The sequence below is a fragment of the Miscanthus floridulus genome, chromosome 2 (genome assembly GCF_019320115.1).
Source record: "Miscanthus floridulus cultivar M001 chromosome 2, ASM1932011v1, whole genome shotgun sequence".
Classification (NCBI taxonomy): domain Eukaryota; kingdom Viridiplantae; phylum Streptophyta; class Magnoliopsida; order Poales; family Poaceae; genus Miscanthus; species Miscanthus floridulus.
The window spans coordinates 115,660,556-115,682,752 of record NC_089581.1 but is presented as its reverse complement, the minus strand read 5'-3'; the positions used below and the strand labels follow the sequence as shown (position 1 = coordinate 115,682,752).

The 22,197-nt window shown below is 45.8% G+C and overlaps 2 protein-coding genes across 3 annotated transcripts; one reads left to right on the top strand and one right to left on the bottom strand.

The window, feature by feature from the left end:
* Positions 1–8,359: 8,359 nt before the first annotated feature.
* LOC136539421 (uncharacterized) lies at positions 8,360–10,937 on the top strand. Its single transcript, XM_066531375.1, has 5 exons — positions 8,360–8,563; positions 8,961–9,212; positions 9,311–9,454; positions 9,539–10,264; positions 10,508–10,937. Exons 1-5 carry the CDS (start codon positions 8,432–8,434, stop codon positions 10,751–10,753), a joined length of 1,500 nt encoding a protein of 499 aa, XP_066387472.1. The 5' UTR covers positions 8,360–8,431; the 3' UTR covers positions 10,754–10,937.
* A 977-nt stretch (positions 10,938–11,914) lies between these two features.
* LOC136539420 (uncharacterized) lies at positions 11,915–17,320 on the bottom strand. Of its 2 annotated transcripts, none has more exons than XM_066531372.1 (14): positions 17,067–17,320; positions 15,347–15,458; positions 15,141–15,253; positions 14,887–15,009; positions 14,540–14,805; positions 13,912–13,987; positions 13,343–13,429; positions 13,160–13,240; positions 13,037–13,069; positions 12,886–12,939; positions 12,749–12,790; positions 12,516–12,594; positions 12,332–12,402; positions 11,915–12,261 (listed from the first exon to the last, which is right to left on the bottom strand). In XM_066531372.1, exons 1-14 carry the CDS (start codon positions 17,235–17,237, stop codon positions 12,199–12,201), a joined length of 1,371 nt encoding a protein of 456 aa, XP_066387469.1. In that variant the 5' UTR covers positions 17,238–17,320; the 3' UTR covers positions 11,915–12,198. The 2 variants fall into 2 exon arrangements, with proteins under 2 accessions (XP_066387469.1, XP_066387470.1); XM_066531373.1 differs by having other exon boundaries at positions 14,540–14,769.
* Between the last annotated feature and the right edge of the window lie 4,877 nt (positions 17,321–22,197).

Genomic DNA, 22,197 nt, shown 5'->3' with positions numbered 1-22,197 from the left:
AGTACCTCGGTTCACTCTGAAGATGAGGATTCTTGTAGTGGCGCCTCTAATGGTGATGTCACTTTTTTCCTCCAAACCCATCTTGGTTTTGAGTGGGGAGGATATCGGGTCCCACTTAGATTACCCATCGACCCCGATGAGGCGCACTGCTCTGACCATGTGGTTACGGTGGACATGCCTCTCCCCACGTGGGGTGAAACCAAACCCACCTATAACAAGGCATCATGACCTCTCGAGGTCAGCAGGGACACTAGGGAAAAATAGGAGACAGGTCCTCATGACCCCAAAAGAGAGTCGAGGCCAAGCCACGATCAAAACTCCTCCCAGCACCTCCAGGTCCAACGACTTAAGGCTAGCTTCGGAGGCTCACAAACTGTCAAAAGGTCCACAGCCTCTCTGGGAGAGATCGACGAAGCAGATAGCCTAGGTAACACAGTGGTGTCTTCAAAATGAAGAGATGTGGATCCCAAAGCATGATCACAGCTCGGTCACACGGAAAAAATAAAAGGTACAAAGCCTACGAGCCACTGCATGGTTGCCAAAAGCCTCGTGACAACGTAAAGAGAGGTCGGGGAAATGGTTCCTCGAACCATCAAGCCAAAATGGTCCTTCTAGCGACCCTAGGCGAAGGCAAGACCCTGGCCTCGGGGCTCGAGGGCTCGTCGCCGCTGTGGAAGCCTAAAACTCAGGGGAAACTTTTCCTAGCTTAGCACCTTCGAAGACAGGGGTGGACATACCACCCTGAGGTGCCAAAACCAGGTATCACCTCGAAGATGATACCATGAAAACATCTAGGGGTGAGCGTCATGAGCGCGAGGAGCAACCAGGAGCCCCTTACGAATCTCCTTGCCGCACCTCCAGACCAAAGCACACAGGAGAGGTCAGGGTTGGTGGTCTTAGAAGCTACCACCATCACACCTTAGAAAACAAGAAGGAGATGACTCCCATAGTTTTCTAGGAAAGTTGATCATGGCCACTGGGACCAGTGTTTCAGTGAACCCAAACCTAAAAGGACTAGGAGCTGCCTAAACCACTGAGCCTAGAAAACATCCTAAACATCCCCCAGTCCTTTCCTGCTCGCAAATCTCCTTCTAGCACCAGCTGCTGGAAAAGGCAACACTGGCTCTGGCTACCACAAGCGACCCCTAGTGGGACGCATAATGGGAACCACGTAGTTCCCCTCAGACTTCCCTCTCACATTTCATCACTCTCTCGACATCTAACCACTCAGAGAGGCAAAAAGAATAGCTTGTAGTCACAGTCATGAGTGTTTCAAATGGTAGAAAGGTCTCCATTTATAGGCCAGGGATGGACTGAGCAGCCCAAAACCCCTACACCACATGACGAACCATGAGAGGTCACAGCCAATGTTAGATGCCCATGTGAGGTTGGGAAAATCAAGACTCTCACAAAGGCAGGGATGATACAGCATCGACGAGACCACTCGGTCCCGCCTGGGTCATGAACCCCGATACGCAGCACACTAACACAGCAGGGCTCAGCGGTCACGTACCACATCGCCAGGGCATCCTGACAAGCGGAGCACAACAACCACCTACCGCATTGAACGCACCAGCCCGCAAGGGGAACATGCACTCGATCATCTCTAAAACTGGACATAGGGCTCTGGCCTAAACTAGTATAAATCCTCGTGTCTTTTGGATGCTACCATCGTCTTCCTAGAGCAGCGCGATAATCGTATTAATTTACTAGTCTGATTTACAAAACACCGACACTAAGTGCTTTCCCATGAGACAACTGCCACCATTAGCACAAGTTAACATTTTTCAAATTACTTAACAAAGGTTTTCAAACTCATTTTCAACCGCCACTCGATCCTAGGAACGCACGCAATGTTAGATCTCTTAAGTGGCACTAGATGACTGGTATGTAAACAAATTTTCCCTTCTTGATAGTATAACCATCTGTCCTCAATCCGGTTAAGCATTTCTCTACTCAACTTTAGACCAGTGAAATGAAATGCCCTACAAATATAACTTTGTCTTGTGCATTCCATTTCATCTCCTCCATCGATGATGTCACACAAACATCCAACCTTCATCTTCATCAAATAATGAACAATGATCATTCATAGGTGTAGCAAACCGCGCTACCTTTGATCATTGTCCATAACATGAAGTTCCTCCATCACTCTCCATCAAGCCACTTGACCATCAACACAAATCAACATTTGGCATGACCTTTCATGAATGCTATGATCCACTTTATGTCATCACATGACCTTATTGGTTCATCGATTCCAACTTCACTTGCTCTTCACCATTGCCCTAGTCCATCGGTGCCAAGCTCTCTACTCGCATCTCACTGCCTTGATGATCCATCACACCTGAGCCTCTCGCTTTCCCTTCATGCTTGCAACTTGGTCCATCATAGTCAAGCCATGCCTCTTGATCTACTCCACCTAGCCATATGACATCATGTCATGGCTCATATGCAATGAGCTTCTTCGTCTCACTAGTTTAGCACCATCAACATATCCAAGCCACATATCTACCATGGCTTAAGTGTTGCTCACACTAATGTACCTGTGGACTAAACACCTGTGTATCTGAACATACAACACATTAGTCCTCCTAAGGTGGTCATGTAAATACCAAACCAAACTAGGACTTTCACACATGGATTGGTGTGACTAAATAGATATACTAATGTCATCTTTGAAAGGACTCATGATGTCGTATTGAGGGGGTGAATAGAAGTTTCTGAAAATTACAACTTAAAGTCGGAAGGTATACTAGGTTTTTCAATTGATTGGAAAACTAAATAGGAGTATAAACCTTGCTGCTAAGTCCATACTGCAATCAAAGAGTGTTAGTAAGGTATATGGATTTATACCTGCAACACAAAGTGATTACCAACAATAGCTTTGTGGGATGTTTAGAAACAGCTTCAAACATCGCTCCTTTTACTTAGGCTTCACGCTTGATATTGTAGTGCACTGAGATTTTCTAAAAAAACAAGCATAACCCAAAAGTAGATCGAGACAAAGACAAATATGTAATGTAAAGTATATGGAGACATGGAATTGTTTTACCAAAGTTTGAGTTTCCACTTTGAACCCTACGTCTTTGTTGAGAAAGCCATGATCGATCAATTGTGATCAAGCTCTAGTCAGATTGCTCTCAACTGTTTTCCCCGCCGAGGTCATGGGCTATGGATACTATCAATAGTTCTAAAAAAAGATGAGATAAAAGATTAAAAAGTATTATGATAACACATTTACATTATTAACAATATATCAAATTAAAGTTTGCCAGTGAATCATGATTTTAATTCTATCTATTTTCAATTTCAAACATGATATTCCTCGATCTAGTTCCAAACGTAGACATACTTATAAATTATTATTATGGCTAACCATGTTTTTTTGAAAAAAAGAAGAAGACCACCAAATTAGAAATATATATCATGTGACAATTAGGTCGATCTATCTCACCTATTAGGAAATAGATTATAGCCCTATTAATTTATTTTAGACTTTCAGACCAGTTCAATTGATTTGTTTTTATGGATCGGATCAACTGCATAATGGATTTTATCAAAAAAATGCATAATGATCGATCCGGCCCATTACCATCCCAACCGTAGTCCGTAGACGACCTTCGTCTCCTTGACACGTGTAACCTCCCTGCAGGTCGGCAGCATGTAACCTCCCGGTAGGTAGGAGCGTGACGGCCTCCCCCAATCGAGATTTTTTTTTATTTTTAACACATTTTTAAACTATTTTTAAAACTGACACTATTTAATTTTTTTCAAAAACGCGGCTATTTGGACGGCGCGGCTAATTCACGTTGTCGCCCCATGCATGGAGGCGTAGCAGGGGGCAGTCAATGGCTGCGGCGACCGCTAACGTGGCAGGTCTGACGTGCCACCCGTCACGGCATGGTGGGCCTACCGCGCCACGTGTCACAGCGCGGGGCTGCTGCGCCACGCATCACGACGCGATAGACCCTTGTACCTGGCCTTACTTCCCTTTCTCTCTCTGTCTCACTCGGCCACCACCACGCCACGCCCCACCGAGCGTGCCCCGTCGTGCTGTGCCCCACCATGCCGCCACCACGCCACGCCACACCTGCCATGCTCCGCACAGCGTGGCCACGCCCGACGTGTCACGACACGCCCCGCCCAGCATGGCCACGCCCGATGCGCCCCGCCGCGCCACCACCACGCCGCGCCCACCCGGCGAGCCCGCGGCCGCCACGCCCGTCGTGCCCCACCCGACACGCCACTCCACGCCGCCACCATGCCCCGTCGCGCCCCGCCCAGCGCGCTCGGCCATGTCGTGCCTACCGTGGCCACGCCCACCCAGCGAGCTCGCTGTGACCCTGGGCGCCATGCCCCCCGCCGCGCCCGCCACCATGTGCTAGTCCTCCCTAACTCCATCTCCATCTCCCCCTATCTCGTTGCCTCCCTTACTATCGCCACTACCCCTCCATCTCCATACTGCCATGCGCCGCCCATCCCCATCGTCGTCCTCTAGAAGGGGGGATTGCCGCCGGCCGGCCGGCCATTGCCACCGCCCTCCAGAAGTAGGCCACTACCGGCCAGCCATTGCCGTCGGTAGCCATCTCCTTTCTATTGGTGGATTGTGGTGACCCACAATCTTTGTCGAGGTAATGCTCTTCTGCATCTCTATCAATTTTTTTGTTAGGGTTAGGATTCAAATTTAGTTTGACTGGATAGAGATTTATACAATTAGTTAGCACAGATATTTAATGAAGTTAGTAAATATAAGTTATGTATAGTTTTGTAGTTAGTTTTGTAGTTAGCTAGATTACTTGAACGAGGAGGAGGACTATGATGAGATTGGGATGTCTCAGCTTGGTGATGCACTATTTCCTACAAAATTTGATGAACAGGTACTTGAAACATCTCTTCGCCATATACGTCATAATTACTTAAACATTGTAAGTAATGATGCCAATATTGTAATTGTAGGGTCCTGGTTACACTCAACAGAACCGCCGGGTGTACCGCCAGTGAGACCGTACCGACGTTGGGTTCACCCCTAACGTGCTGCCTTCACGTTCGAAGAGGCAGCGACGTCCGTGGTACCCATATACTCCTGGGTCGTAGGAGTTCTTTAGGATAACATGATGCACTTGTACTCGGACACCCATATACTGATGGAACATGTAGTATGCCGAGTAATGTCGAACTTATGTCGAACAGTGGTATTGTCGAACTTACAATGACTTGGGACGTGTACAAGTTAGTATTGCTGAACTTGTGTATTGATTGTCTCATGCACTTAACCTTCCTATTGACCTATTCGTTAAACCGACACGACGACATAACAAAAGTGACTTGTTCCTTTTACTGCCGCTTTGACCGCAGCGCCATGGCTGCTGGCGCGTCAGCCTTGCCGCGCTGTGGATGGTGGCGCGGCAAACCCATGCTGGGCGCTGGCTAGACTCCCTTCTAAGCGCATCAGCAGCAGCAAGATTTTGATGCATATAATTTAGGGGGTTTCGAAAGATCGCAATGGTGAGAACAACTTTTTATTTATCTTTTTTTTAAACAACAGAGCATAGACATGACACAAGGTCATTAGTGATTGGTACAGTCTTCTAGATAATATTTGGACAAGATGGGCACCAAACTAAGACCCAAAATTAATACCCGAATGTGTGACAATGACAAAAGCAAAAGCATTATTTACAGAGAACGTAACAAATACATGCAAATTACAGTATTGTAAAACCATTTTTTGTGACAAAAGTTTTATGAGATAACACAATATCCGTTACAAAAATTAAATAGTGTTTGTTACATGGGTACAATACATAAATAGTTCAAATAAAACACAATGTAGCACCGAGAAAGTTCTACCACAATACAAATACCAAATCTAAAACATTGAACTAGCACATTTGTACTAATCCTCAGTCTGAAACATACTGAGTAAGCAACTCGTCATTCGAGTACTAGTCCTCTACCACAACCTCGTTGCTGTGGCTAGGCTCACCTGCATTGCCCTGATCTGCATGTCGTCGCCTATAGTAAGCTGCCTTCGCTTCACCTGCGACCTCTGTGGCCTGAGTCAAGAACATGTCCTCCTCCATCTGGTTAATGTGGCTAGGCTCACCTGCATTGCCTTGATCTATCTATCGCCTGTAGTAAGCGGCTTCCGCTTCATCTACGGCCTGAGTGAAGAATGTGTCGTTATCCTCCTCCGCCTGCAAGCCGACCTCTACAAGAGCGATGAGCTCGCTCAGTCTACTAGTGTCGTCCTCAGCCTCCTCCGCTTGCAAGCCCGCCTCAGCAAGAGCGATGAGATCGCTCAACCTGGCAGTGTTGTCCTCATCCTCGTCCTCTTCATCAGACAACATAATTAGAGATTGAACAGTGCAACCAGCTCGCGTTCTGTGCTCATGTAACTTCTTTTCCTCAAATCTTGCATGGGCCACCTCTGCGGCATGGTCCTCACTACATCCAATCCCTTCATGTATAAAATGTAATAAGTTAGCAACGTGATTATATTACATTTAAAAGCAGACAATGAAAATAACAAGGCCTCCAATGACTCACTGGCATATAATGCAACAACATGGTCGTTCAAGACCTGCATCTGTACTCTTTCCTCCTCCCTTGCCTCCTTCCTTGCCCTCTCCTCCTCTAACGCCCTCCGTCTCTCCAATTCCCATTTGTCAAGCCCAACATCGATCGGGTTACAAATACCGCGGTATCAACCATATGGCCGCAATAATGGCCTATTCCAAGGTCCGAATAGACTAGACCGTAGTTGGATTTAACACCACATTCGCACTTGATTGGAGGTACTTTGTAAATTAACCTTTCTTTCTTCTTTTTCTTTGTCTTTGGTGGCTCCGGCCATTGATTCTTAGGACCATAGAGCCACTCATTGAAACGTCACTTCGCAAATCCATAACGTTACAAGAGAATACATTAGTACACGCACACATATAGAGATAAACATTTAAACAGATACACTTTCCACTTACTTTGTGTTTGTTCAGACACACAAACTCCAACGTATTCTTAGGGTTTATTATAGCTCGATCTCCGCATTCGCATAGAGGAGGTTTCTCGAGTCCTCTAACTGCGACTAGGTGCTTCTCCTTAGCCTTCATTGGCGGGGAGTTAGGGGGTGGAACCCACCGCTGGGAGTGCTCACGTGGATGTCTCCTCTTATACCAATCGTTAAAAAGAAGGTACCTAAGGTCAAACTTGTCTGCACCGTCGATCCACTGAAAGAAAAAGCATCTCTCATGGGCCTACACAATAAGATTCCAATAAAATATTAGTAGCCTACTTACACAAATGAAGAAAATAGATAGTGGAAACAATTACTTACATTAAAACGACTGCATGTGTAGAAGCAACATGCCGCTGTGTCAGGATGTCTCGATTGAAACACATCGGCCGGGAAACCACAGTCACAGTTAGGGACAGGGAGGTCATGAGGGACAGGGGCATCTTTGCTAGACGCGTCGGGATATAATTCTCGAGGACGACCCTGTTTTCGCCAAAACTCCTCCCGATACATTTCTTGCATCTAACAAACGGTTGTAATTTAACAAACAAAAATCAAAACATCACAAATTAATGTCAATGGGAACCATTTGCATTACAACAAATAAAATATAACATACACTTTAGTGCAAACTCTATCTTAGATACAAACATGAAAACTATATAAACACTATACTTTGGTCAGTAAAAAATAAAATTTGATACATCAACGATGTGTCCATATATTTATTCACATATAAAAGTTGAGATGCAAACTCAAACAAACAAAATTCATATAAAAATTGACCTTAGAATACATGGTAATCATAATTCTAACTAACCAATTAACTTTAACATTAGCAATCCTAATCATAATCTTTCAATCCAACGTTCTAACGAACTCATATTTTTCTCCATACCCTAACTACTCATTCAAATCATTCGATCCACCGTGGAGGCCGAGAAGGAGCTTCAATACCCTGACAAGGCCGAGGATAAGCTTCGGGGAAGGTAGGGAGACGGTTGTTGTGTGGCGCGGAGTGAAACAGAGAGGGAGGAAAGGGACTGGGCCACAGGCCTCTATTTTGCTCTGCCGTGCCCTGACGGGTGGCGCGGCAGGGCCTGCCACGTCAGCGACCAGCGGGACGGGACGTCGCCACGTAAGCACCCTTGCCGCGCTTCCATGCATGGCGTGGTAGCGTGAATCAGCCGCGCCGTGCAAATAGGCGCGTCCAAAGGTGTTAGTTTAAAAAACCAGTGTCAGTTTTCAAAATAGTTTAAAAATGTATTAAAAATAAAAAAAAAATCCCCAATCGACACCGCGGACCGCAGCTTCCTTCGTTTCACCCCTATTCCTCGGCCCCTTTCGCTTCTCGAGGACTTGTGCTGCTCGCCTTCACCCGTTCACCGCACAGCCCAACACCGTCTCGTCACCATGCGCCGCCCGTGGAGGCACCCGGGCCCAGGGGCCGCCGTCGCGGCGCGCCACGGCGCCGCGGACCTCTGCCTCCGCGAGGTCGGGGACCTCCTGCCACGACGCTTCGCCCGCCGCGCGGCCGGTTCCGAGGTCAGTTCCCCCCTGCCTTCTGTAGGTCCGTTCCTTCTCCGCACTGTGCCCTTTCAATCCCCCGTCGCTCCCGCATCTCAATCCTTGTCGCGGGGGCGGATCGGCGCGCGCAGCGATCGGGCTGGACGGCCGGTGTGTTCAATGGGGTGGCGTGGTCTCGGGCCCGGGCCGCGTGGCGCTAATTGGGGGCGTGCTGAGTTCCATTTAGCTGGGGAGCGTTGCGTGGTGCCGGTTGATGTGATTTCCGTGTTGCGTAGGTGTTTGGTTGACGTATTGGATTGGTTATTTGCCCTATTAGAGTGTTCAACAGGACAGTCGGAATCACAACAAATTAATCAAAGTTAGTGAATACTGGATGCATTTGTTGTGGGTTGCTGATGGAATTACCTCTTTACAGGACCTTGTGATGCGGCTTCAGATTCATCGGAAGCTTGACAGGCACACGGGCTGCGTCAACACAGTGAGCTTCAATGAGGTCGGTGACACCCTCATATCGGGGTCCGATGACCAGAGGGTGATGCTGTGGGACTGGGACACCGGGACCGTCAAATTAGAGTTTCATTCAGGACATGGCGGCAATGTGTTCCAGGCACGGTTCATGCCCTGCTCAGATGATCAGACAATTGTCACTTGTGCTGCCGATGGCGAGGTTGGTTTCTTAGCTCCTTGCTTTCTTGTTCAACCTTTAGTTGATCGTATTCACCTTCTCAGTTTTCATCAGCTGTGATGCTCTTGTGCCTCTACCAGGTGAGGCTTGCCAAGATACAGGATGGTGGTGACGTCTCCACAACATTGCTTGGTGAACATGGGGGAAGGGCTCACAATTTGGCCATAGAGCCCGGTAGCCCTTATATCTTCTACAGCTGTGGTGAGGATGGCCTTGTTCAACAAGTAAGCCATTAAACACGTGCAGTACTCAGGTGCTTGTAAACTGAACTATAACCAAGTTTAATTAGCCATTTATTTCTTGTGCAGTTTGATCTCAGAACAAACACGGCCTCAAAACTATTTCTTTGCAGAAGCTCCTTCATTAAATCACTATCCTCAACTCGTGTCCAACTAAATGCGATTACAATAGATCCGAGGAACCCAAATCTTTTTGCTGTTGGAGGAAGCAATGCATATGCTCGTGTATATGACATCCGCAAGTGCAAGTGGGATGGATCATCTGATTTCGGTCGCACATCTGATTGCTATTGCCCACCACATCTTGTTGATGATAAGAGTGTTGGCATAACAGGGTTAGCGTTCTCTCACCTGAGTGAGTTGCTTGTATCTTACAATGAAGAGAATATTTATCTATTCCCTAAAAATGGAGGGCTGGGATCTGACCCCAAAAAATCTGTTAAGATTGGAGCAAATGAAGGGTGCAAATCAACAATGTCAGCATCTGGACATGATGTTTCTCAACCTGCACCTCAGGTATATGTCGGTCATCGCAATTGTGAAACTGTGAAGCGTGTGTCTTTCATTGGGCCAAATGATGAATACGTTGCTAGTGGGTCAGACTGTGGTCGGATGTTTATTTGGAGAAAGAGAGATGGGAAGTTTTTACGAGCCATGGAGGGTGATGAGTGCATTGTAAATTGCATTGAGCCTCATCCTCATGCTATGACAATTGCGAGCAGTGGAATTGATAATGATGTAAAAGTTTGGACTCCCTCTGCGATTGAGCGGGCACCTGTGGTAAATGTTGATGAGGTAATATCTCCTGGCCATCTATGTCCCCTTACATCTCAACCTTTGGCCAACCTTTATTCTCCGCATAGTGGAGAACTGTAGCAATCCGTTGTTCAGGATGCCATATTTATTGATCTGGTGGAGACATTTGCACATCACTACTTTCTCCATGATTTCGTCTTTCCAGTTCAGCATCATCCATTTTTGTTTGATATTTGAAATTTAAACATTTACAATTTATTGAGTACCTCCCTTGTTTGGCAGCTCCAGTCTAGACCTCGCAAGAGAAGAGCCAAGTTCTGGCGCTTTGACTTACCAGATCTGTTGATCCAACACGTACTGGCATCAGAACATAGGCAACGATCAGCTGAAGAAGATTCATCAGAGGACCATGAGGACAACACAGGATTACTTAATCTAGTGCTACGGGCTGCAGTTGGAGGTGTGTCATCATCTGATGATGATGATGATGACGATGATGATGAAGAGACCTCTGATGCCTCTGAATAGTGTTGAGTTAAGCGATCTATTGTCCACCTTTCAGGGCCGTTTCAAAATTGTAAATATACAGTAATAAGTTATCGCGCTTTCATGGATGATATAACAGAACAACTATGATTTAGTAGCTTGTCATTTCTATGTTATAAGTATGATTTTAGTGGGCTATTTTAATGAAAAAATTGGATTAACCAAATTGTGTGCTATCTTATGAAAATCTGCAATGGTGTTGCACCATAAAAACTTTGTGGTTCATTCCTGTGAAGATTACCTTGATGTCTATTTTCTCACGTGTAGTAGCAGGATGACTTAATGTCATATGATGATTTGAGGGACTCTTTTAGCTTCATTTCATTGCTGGTTTGTACAACTTACTGATATGAAAATGGTGTATGTTGGTGTGTGAGAAATGTGTTCGGTCCCTGCAAAATGCCTGATGGATTGGAACGTGGAGGTACATTAGAGAGTACCTTTTTGTTTCTTATTCTTCTCAGCTGCAATATTCTGGCTTTGTTGTTACTTGTTGGGCATTGCAGCCATATGGATTACCACAGAGACAAACTTTTTTCTATTTTACTAAATACAAAGTATTTACTGACATTACTGAATGAATATGAGATCTGAATAGGATTTCTTTTTTTGTGAGGCTTAATCATATCACTTCACTGGATCTATGATATCTGTTTGCTATATATATTTCCTGCGGTAGTTGCTTATGATCAATAGGATTTAAAGGTTGCAGGTTAACAAGTGCTTTGGAGTTTGGTGTTATTTGCTTGAACAATAATAATTGCCAGAAGAAAAATGATCAACTTAGAGCCATGGACTTTGTAAATGAACAAGGAATTCACATAAGTAAATTTGTTACATAGTTCTGCAAATGGGAGAAAAATAGAAACAAAAGTTGAGCAATAACAAGACAGTGTTCCTCATCAATTTCTCAGTATATTCTTCTATTAGTCATGCGTCAGGACACATGGTTTATGACAGAGCATTACATCATGTGGAACAGGACACAGTATTCTGTGGAAAGCGCATGAGCTAGAAAGCCTTTCTGTTTTCTAAAAACCTGCTATATTTTGTCTACTGATTGTTCGAGACACATTAGAATCAGGACTGAAAAAGTTGAATTGCTCAGCGCAATTAGTAACAACATTGCTTAGTTATTTCAGCCTTACGTACGTTCCCTACAAGGCAAAGAATTAGCAGGTCTGTTTCAAGTATGAATGTACTCAAACATATGAAGGGTTTCTGATATTTACAATTCTTCCCGCTGGCCGCTGTGCAGTGTTGATCAACTAATAATGTGGCCCAGCAAGGAAGTTATACAATACTAATACTACTCCATTTGACATTGAATAGTAAATGGTAGTAGAAGACTAAGTGTAGGATGTAAAGACTATTTACAAGCATGTGTCTACCTTCTTTTACCCATAATACAGAGGTCAATAGCTCATCTATTTCCTATCTGGCTGCACTTCCGCTGGCCTCATACTTATGCTCGTTGCAAACGCTACCAGCTGCAAGAAGTTGATATCAAAGAACGAAACAGCTTTATTGTAGCAATGAACATATTCAGCTGGAACCTACCGTTGCAAATCCAGCACAGGCAAGGCTGAAACCTTTGAAGTAGTAAGGCGTAGCTTCTGATAGACACCAAGCTGTGAAGCCAAATGGACAAATTAGGATGGAAAACAAAATCTGAAGAGCTTAACTTGTTCTTAGTTTAGATGTGCTAATAAGTTAAGACAATGTCAATCATGCATATATATACCTGTGAGAGGAGTAAAAATTAGAGGAGATATGACACTTGCAGTTGAGCTTATTCCAGTGATGCACCCTTGGACCATTCCCTTGATTGCAAATTAAATAATGCAAAAGGAGTCATGGTGGTAGAACATATATAAGAAGTTTGCCATTTCATTTGTGAAGAAACTTCATTTGCGTTCATATATACTGGAATTGACGGAAACTATCAGTTGCTTGTGATTCACCCATGTTTTTTACCTGCTCAAAAGGTCCTGCTTTCTTTGATACGATGCTTCTTATCTGTTGAAAAATAGTCAATAAAAAAAGTTATGTTCAGATGTCGTAATGAACCAGAAACAAGACTAGAGAGCGTCATTATAACAAAAATTACTTACACAAGGTGTGACCAACATGCTTAATATCACACTGCTTGCGGCAAGATAAGGGACCTTTAAAAAACATGCACAACGTGAAACTTAGAACAAACAATTAACGCCAATCAAAATCTCATAGAAAAAAAATACTGCCACTAGATCACTTGCATACCCAGAACGACCATGCGATGCTGTATAGGAATGCCTGCACATCCAAGACGGAGCAAATCAAATAGTTATTGCTGAATTAACCAGAGACAAATATGCAGTACATCCAACAAAGCAGCATCCTTACCTGCCCGCAGCTCGCTATAAGTGCTATGACAAGTAGCTTCTGTTCACCTAGCTTTGGCACTAGGAGTGGCATCACAGTTAGCTGCATCATCATAATTCTTAAACGGCTTTAGACGCAGCTAAGTAAATTTGAGCACTTCAGTGGTCACACTCACACATAAAGTCATTCAAGATAAAATTGTACCTGCGAGAAGCTTCCTGTAATGCCAATGATCAGTAGCAAATTGGCATACTGGTTCTTACTATAATGGAATTTTGCCTTCAGGAAGTACTGCATTTTGCAGCCCAACGGGAAGAAGAGTTAGAAGCAACATTCAAAAACGCCCGTCAGTCAGATGTACCATACTCCTCTGTCATAAGAAGAAAGGAAATCTCGCTTTGCAACGAGTCAAACAATTCTAAGTTTATTATGAACCAAATATATGAAAAAATATCAATATTTGTGATGCATAGTAATTAGTATCATTAGTTTAATCATGTAATATATTTTTCATAATACCTATTTAAAGATACAGACATTGATAAAATTGTAACTGTTTGATTTCTTAGGAAGTGCAATTTTCATTCTTTTAGGGGAGTATATGATAGTGCAATATTTGGCATTATTTAAATATAAGTTTAGTTCATGAATTCATGCACTGAATTCTTTCAGGAGAATTGCATAGTATTTATGTCATTATATTGATCCATGATATTTGCATACTCTTCATCTGTAATGTCTGTGTGCTTTGTAACAGAGCAAAAGAGGTGTACCAGTAGTGTACTTAGTAAGCCTGCCTCACCAAGGCTTTGGAAAAATGTGACGACGGCCGCCCTGGAGAAAGTTGAGCTGCAAAAGTTGTTTGGAGCATTCTCCATTTTAGAAAAGTTTTTTGGAGCATTCATGAGGGAATATTGAGATGGAGACACATATGAAGTTGTATTCTTATTTAATCAGCATGCTCTGGTGACCGTACTTTTCTATATATCTTTTATTTAATTTAATACAATGACATGCAGAGAAAAAAAAATCTTATCTAACCATCTATTGTGGTTTATTATTAGGCAATAGGATAGACGTTAGTTCACTTTGTGACTTTGTGTCATTCTCTGAAAGAAACTTGTGCACTGCCATTCATCGGGTGCATCATCATCTAAAAAGCTCCGGGGGGTTGTTAAGAACGGGTTTCACCTAGTGCATGTTGATCGTGTAGGCTTAGGTTTATAGAGTGGGTTTTGGGCTTTTGGCAACAGTTACATATATGCTTTGCAATGCAGGTTGCAGGGACCCAATGCAGCCCATTACAACTTTTAGTTAAGGGGGCGGGGAAAAAAAAGATCAAGAGTCCTGTCAGGAGTCGGTTTATTCAGAAAATGGAATGGGAGGCTGAACAGACGTCACCTGGTGGTAAGAATGGCCGCTAACTCCGACAGCGACGGCGCCTTCCGAAGTGGCAGAAGCCTCGGCGACGCCTCCTCGCTGCTGGTGCTGGAGGAGGGAAGGCAGAGCGGCCGGGAGGCCTCCTCGTCGCTGCCGCTGCTGCCGCAGGAGGACACGGAGGCTCCGCCGTCCGTCTCCTGGAGGAAGACCTTCATGTAGACGGCCGTCACCACGGCTGCCGCTGCTGAGACCTGCAGCGCAAGCATATATATATACGCACGACGCTGCTGCTGGTTACTTGGTTTGCCGGATCGGATCGGATGCCAGAAAGGAAGAAACCATCATCATCATCGTATATATATTCCGACCTGAAACGTGGATGAGGCGGGGAGGAAGCGGGCTGCCACGGTGCTGGCGACGAAGCCGGCGCTGCAGACGCCGGAGAAGACACCGAAGGCCGCCGCGCGCCGCGTCTCCGGCACCCTGTCAGCCTGGAGTGAGCACGTAAGGGCTCATCGTCAGTGCATGAATGGATCCAGACAAACTTGCATCGTCGTCTGTCAGCTGGTGAGACGGCAGCTTGCATTGATGGGAGGCAGCAGAGATAGTAATATGGTGGTACCACGTAGGCAAGCGAGAGGCACATCATGGTGCCTTCGGAGACCATCGCCGTAAGCGTCTTGGTTATGTAGTACGCGTAGAAGTAGCCCTTGGTCCGGCCGTACGCCAGGATGCCTTAATTATATATGTGATGGAACAAGAACAGAATATAATAAGTACGTAGGAGTAATGTCAGTCCGCAGCAATGGTTCGGTGATTGATGATTACCGAGAGGAACGATGGACGCCGTCGCGGGTAGCGCCAGCAGCGCCTTCCGGCCGTACCTGTCGGACAGGTTGCCGACCACCGGCGTCAGGACCAGCGCGCCCAGGCCAGTAACCTGAAACAAACACGCATGTTTCAGAATTCGAATTCGACAGATTGAAACGGCCGGATCGAGTCTGTTGGGCTGTTCCGCTGGGCCCTGCGCGCGCGCGCCCGCTTGTCGCCTCGATCGGCGTCTCACGGCGAGCTGACATGATTTTTGCGGAGGCTGCAGCTGCAGTAGTGGGCTAGTGGCGGATCGAGTGGTGTCGCCGGCACGCCTTCCTCTCACTGTGGTCCGATCCGAGTCCGAGAGCAACTGGACAGCCGGGTTACTGGGGCGGCGTGGTGGCCGGCCGATGCATGCGTCGCGGTCTCGCCTCGCCTTTCCGGCAGATTTGACAGGCATTGGTACTAGTAGCTTTTCACCACCGCTGCGTGAGACCGGGCACTGCTCCTTTCACGCTTAAATTCTTTATTTACTGCCAGTCGGGTACTAGAGTACTAGGCGACGACTTTTGTTCCCGTTTTTACCAGCTTCGGGACGTACTACGGTGTGCCTTTTGCTTTTGAGTTTTGACATCAGGCCGGGAGCCGGGAGCGGCCGGTCCGGGGGAAGGAACAAATGGTAAAGAAAGAAGGGTGGTCGGTGCGGCGTTTGTTTACTTGAGACGTCGGCAAAGTCTCCGGAATGCGTGCGTGGTGGAAATCGCCGGCCGGCCGGCCGCGCGCGTGACGTACCACGACCGCGGCGGCCACTTCGCCGGTCGATCTCCCTCTCAAGTGCGCGCAGTGCTGCAGTGCTCTAAAGGAAGTTACCGGAGGCGACAAGGACAGTATAATGGGCTGCTGCATGCTCAAAGTGACCGGCATGGCGGTTACAGCGCCATCACCATATCGCGACGACGGCGACATTGAAAGCTAAAGCACGCCGGGGACCCGGGGAAACGCACGGATCGGAGCCAGGAAGCCAGCTGAGCTGACGCCCTCTCACGTCACGTCTAGTCTACCTCACGCGCGCACTCTCTGCCAATTGTAAACCGGCATCTCGCTAGTTCGCTCGCTTTGTGTCGAATTCAGGGCACTGAGCTAGACAGCTACTACTACCCATCAGTGGAATTAATTAAGAAACTTCATGCAAATGCGTGCTGATCAGTGGGCCAGCCAGGTGTCGATCCCCACTGCGCACTTCCTAAATCTCCATGTTCATGGACGGAAATCCATTGAGGCCTTTTTTCTCAGCTCAGGGAACACTCAAGTGGAACGAAGACGAAGAAGCAACCACGATCTAGCTCCACCCCCGTACCGTACGTGCTATAATCAATCGGCTTGCGGAAAGAGTGAAAGACTTCTCGTGCATCCTGACTGGTACACAAAGAAAGAAAGAAAGAAAACAAAAAAAAAAAAAGACAGGCAGCAGCGGCTATCGATTGCAAGCTTAGGTAGTAGAGGCGGTCCAAGGGTTGAGCTGCACTAATTAAACTATTAAAAACGAACGAAATCAAAATAAACGCATGCATGCACGATTGCGCGCCCAGCTCGCGGACGCAGCGAACCAGCATGCATGCAGATGCAGTGAATTGGGGAAGCTAGCTAGCAGGGAAGGATGAAGAAGCAGGGATGATCTATCTCGCTCGGCGCCATGAGCTAGACAGGTAGGGTCGTAGGGAGGTTAATGAATTACCGCTTGCTGGAGACCAGTGAGGTAGATGGCGAGGGAGCACTCGTCGCGTCCCGGGCAGAGCGCCGCCATGGTGACGTCGGTCATCACGGGGGCCACCATGAAGGCGGAGAAGCAGAAGAGGAAGGCGAACACCAGCAGGTGCCCCAGCCCCGCGACCTCCTCCGTCGTCATCGATCAGTTCCCCGGCCGAAACTCTCTTTTCTTTCTTATTCTTATTAATATACGCGCGCGGCCTCTCTTCTATTCTTTCTTGCCCTCCTGAATATATATACTAATATAAGCTTATTAGGTTCATTCGCTCCTTCTGGTTTTATATATACTGAGATGCTATAGCTAGCTAGTAGCTTTGCAGGGCGCTAGCGGCTATAGCAGCGTACGTCTCAGATGTCACCGAGAGTACAGAACACAGAAGAGAGATCCATCGTCGACCGATCGATCGATATGTGCTTAGCCCAACAAGCAAGGAAAGTCCACCAGAGCCCAGATCAAAAGCAAGGTAAACTAAAGGTGTTGTGGACTGTGGACATATATGATATTGCGGATCCGATCTGGGTAGCATTTTCTTGAAGGTTAGCCCGTCGAATCGAAATTAGAAAAAGCACTACCCGAAACCGGCACTTTGCGAATGTTTTGATGTTTGCCGAGTGTATTTCTTTGGGCACTCGGCAAACAAGCTATTTGCCGAGTGCTGCGAAAAAAACACTCGGCAAAAATAATTACACTCCGCAAACGAGGCAATACTCGGCAAACTAGAAAAAAAAACACCCGGCAAAATTATGCACTCACTAAATAAATATGTTTACCGAGTGTAATTATCTAGCACTCGGCAAAAAAATATGTTTGCTAAGTGTAATTATTTGGCACTCGCAAATAATTTCATTTGTTTAACTTCTGACCTTTCTACTCTCCACGTACAACATGTGGTATTCCATGTTAAAATTTAGTATATTTGTGGATAAATTTGCTATATTTAATTAATTTATTGCATTTCAAAGAATTTTTTGGTATAAGTCAAAATTGATATGCAAGTGATTCAAATAATAGAATAAAATTAGTAGAAAAATGATATCCATGTTATTGAGTCCAGTGTGAGGCCTTACCCGAAAAATAAAAAGAAATTTCGAACATCTTGTTCAGGAAATGCGACCACGAACGTGTGACCGAATGATTTTTAAATTATAAAAAAAGCAAACAAAGTCTGAAAATCATGAGATTTGTCATGACGTGATGATATCATACGTGGAGGCTGTGGTAAAAAATTGAGAAGGTTTCGCATAATTTGTCACGTACGATGTTTACAAACTGAAGCATCCCAGAAGAAAAATCATAGCGTTGAGATGGAATCAGTAAGATTTAGAGTCAAAATAACGATCGAATTGGGGTTTGACTTCAAAACTTTTTATCCAGGCAATAAAGAACATAGATTATTTCATGTGAAATTTTGGTAATTTTTTGGATCCGTTTGTAATTTTAATTTATTAAGTGCAATTATAGAATTTTAATTGATATAAATTAAATGTAAGTTGTAACTGCATAAAATAATGGAATCATATTCGTAGAAAAATCATATATATATTGTTGAATCAATTTGACAAGATATTTTCAAAGTACATCGAACAAAAAAAGGAAAAACACGTTATGGAAAAAAGGAAATAAAAAAATAACTAATATATTTGCCGAGTGCCCAAAACCCTAGACACTCGGCAAACTCGGCGTTATAAAGTAACATGCCCACATCACCCAGGCTCCGTTTCTCTGTCTCCCTTATCTCTTCCAAAGAGCACGACGCTGCCCCTCCCCTCTGTTTCTCTCTCTCCCTTATCTCTTCCAGAGAGCACGTCTAGGCTCGGCCACCTCTGTTTCTCTCTCTCTCTCCCTTATCTCTTCCAAAGACGGAGGTGCTCATCGCGCTCTCCCTAGGGTTCCCCATCGACGAGCTGCTCCCCGAGGAGCGGCCACTCCTCCCGGCCCACATCGCCGACGCGCCCAACGACTACATCGTCATCCACAACCACATCCTCGCCTCCTGGCGCGCCAACTCGGGCACTCCGCTGCCGCTCACGCGCTTCCAAGAGACCGTCGCTGCCAGCTACGACCGCCTCGTCGCCGCCGCCCACGGGTACCTCGCCCGCGAGGGCCACATCAACTTCGGCGTCTCCGCCGCCTTTCCCGCCACGCCGCGCCCGGACGCCGCTAGCCAGGGCGCCGTCCTCATCGTCGGCGCGGGGCTCACGGGTCTCGCCACCGCGCGCCAGCTCCTCCACTTCAGTCTCTGAGTGCTCGTCCTCGAGGGCCGCGCGTGCCCCGGCAGCCGTGTCTACACGGCGCGGCTAGGTGGGGACAGGGCCGCCATCGAGCTCGAGTCCGGGTCCAGCACGTCCGCCGCGGAGCACGCGTGCGCGGCGCTGCTTCCGCAAACGGCGGCGTCGCGGGACGCGTGCGCGGCCATGGCTCCGCACGGCGGGGTGGCGGCGGTGGCGGGGGGAGCCGCACCGGGCGGCCGTGGGTTTTTTTTATATTTTTCGAAAAGCCTTTGCCGAGTGTCGGTTTTAGCACTCGGTAAAGTATTTGCCGAGTGCTCGACAAAAAACACTCGACAAAGACAGCTTTGTGAGTCTTTGTTTGCCGAGTGAGGTTTACCGAGCGTAACACTCGGCAAATCCTTTGCCGAGTGTTTCTTAGGCTTTGTCGAGTGCCCTGGGCACTCGACAAACCTACTGTTTTCAGTAATGAAGGATCAGCAGCCAGGGGGGAAAGAAAAGGACGACAGGGTAGAAAGCAATGCAGTGCATATATATAATATAGGTGATATATAAGAATCGGTTTGCATTGCTCACTGCACGAAGGGAGAAGAAAATTGGCGCTGCTGGTGGTGCCTTTCACCTTCGTTCGTATTCCTTTTCATATTTAACTTGCCTGTTGATACATATATTCGGTGGAGATCAGCGGCAGCAGCTAGCTTTTTTGAATTCTTTGTAACGTGCTGCGTACGTCCACGAGGACGGCATGCCATGAGCTGCTAGCTTGTATATTAGCGAGAAGCATCGTCATAGTATAGAGAACCAGTGCTTTTTATATTAAAAAAAACATTTTGGAAAAGCATGCAAAGCGTCTTAGAGCATCTCCAAAAGTACCATATTTTTCTTCCCAATTCTTGGTTTTTAGCAAGATTTGAGAAAAAATCCCTCTCCAATAACTCATAATTCTTCCTCCTAAAATTTACGGACTTGAAAATCCTCCTCCCTTGCCCATAACTTTGCACGGAGTCACGCGGATACTCACGTGTTCTTCGGCCAATTAAAGGTGGAAGGGCAGATTCTGGGGCGGCGTGTTCTTCCACTAATTCCACTTCACCAGGTTCACGCAAAACTGCGTGATGCGTCCGAGAGGATTCCCGCGCGCGTTTTACTGGCTCGTCGTCTTCGCGGGCTTGCGGAGTGCCTGCCGAGTTACCCACGTCACGGATTTGAGATTTTGACGAGTGCAGCGGCCACAAAGGCAGAGAGGGGTTTGTCACGGTCCGGTTTCTGGCTTTTCTTATTTTCCTTTCTTTTACTTTTCGTCTATTATTATTACAAGAACCATTCTTGTTTTTCTTTTTTTTTCTTTTACCTTGCATATTTTTTTAGTCACCCAACAAAGACCCTTACAAACATGCACACATCCTTACTCTGCTCCTATAGAGACCTCCAAAAGATTAGGCACGCAATGCACACTACTACAGATATTATTTATAGGGGCGGCTCAAGATCATTTGTAGGGACGGTTTGACCAGCCGTTCCTACCAAACCGTCTCTACAAATTATGCATTTGTAGAAGCGGTTCCCAGACCGCCCCTACAAATCAATTTGTAGGGGCGGCTGATGTTATCAGCCGCCCCTACAAATCGATTTGTAGGGGCGGCTGCTACTACAGCCGTCTCTACAAATCAATTTGTAGGGGTACCAGCCGCCCCTATAATACCTATTTGTAGGGACGGTTCAGTCTAGAACCGCCCCTACAGTATATTTTCCCGTAAAAAAATTTAAATTTACAATTCAAGTTTGACCAAACCGCCCTATTTGTTTCCGCGTATTCCCGCGTTCGCGTTGCGACTGATCGATCAACGTTTCGAACCGCGTTCGCTCAATGTCCCATCGAACGCCCCGCGACCAATGTTCCGAACCGCGTTCGCTCAAGAGTATTATATAAACTATAAGCACAAGAGTATTATATAAACTACAATTACAAGTCCAATTTACAAGAATATATACAATCCATCATTAAATAGACATAATTCACAAGGTAGAACCAATATCAAATTTCATACACATTGTTATCAACGGCCTAGAGCTAGTCTTTCGGTCTCATGAAGGTGTTGGTACTGAGGATTTCTACCTAAGTCAGACTCTCGGTCATGCTAGGTGCCTTTGACATGTACAATCTAGTCCAATATGAAGTTGCAAAGGTCATCGATGAGCTCTAAGAGTTGGTCATCCTTGTATATGTCTCTTTTCATTTCTTTCTCTTCTTTCCACTACAAGTGAACAAGTTTCGGTTTAGTATTTCATACAATGTTCGAAGTTTTTATACTACGGATGAAGAGGTTCAAACTTACCCTTAAGGTGTGTCTCCTGTAGGCACCGGTGTTACTCATCATAGAACATACATAGTATCCACAATGTACACTCACAGGCTTCTGCTTGGAGGCACTGTGTGTTTTACATATGGAAATGTTAAGTAATGCTTTTGACAGCCATGTAATGAAGTAGTAAAGAAGTAAGTTACACTTACCACATATAGTGTTTTTATAGCTAACTTTTCATTCCTTGCTGGATCATGTCTTCCATGATGTTTAGTGACATAGAACCTAAATGCACGGTTCGAATTATTTTAGCAAATACAACTTGTTAGTATCCAAAAGTGAACGTTACAAGTATATATATAAACATATAAGCTAATGAGGATTGTCGATATGTATACGTCTTGAGAATCAATATGAAGTCTTTATATGTCACCAGGTCCCTATCTATTGAATCAAAGACCCATGTCATGCTCCTCCCGACATCGACGCCTATACAAATCTAGTGGTTGCTGCATGAATTTAATCATAGAACTAGATAAGCTCTTTTGCATCGAATAAAATATATCG

Coding starts and splice junctions, on each gene's coding strand:
- LOC136539420 (XM_066531372.1), bottom strand. CDS start 17,237: ATGACGACGGAGGAGGTCGCGGGGCTGGGGCACCTGCTGGTGTTCGCC. Junction 15,254..15,346: donor GGCGTCCATCGTTCCTCTCG/GTAATCATCAAT, acceptor TATATAATTAAG/GCATCCTGGCGTACGGCCGG. Junction 13,430..13,911: donor GCTTACTAAGTACACTACTG/GTACACCTCTTT, acceptor TGCAAAATGCAG/TACTTCCTGAAGGCAAAATT.
- LOC136539421 (XM_066531375.1), top strand. CDS start 8,432: ATGCGCCGCCCGTGGAGGCACCCGGGCCCAGGGGCCGCCGTCGCGGCG. Junction 9,455..9,538: donor AGGATGGCCTTGTTCAACAA/GTAAGCCATTAA, acceptor TTTCTTGTGCAG/TTTGATCTCAGAACAAACAC. Junction 10,265..10,507: donor CTGTGGTAAATGTTGATGAG/GTAATATCTCCT, acceptor CTTGTTTGGCAG/CTCCAGTCTAGACCTCGCAA.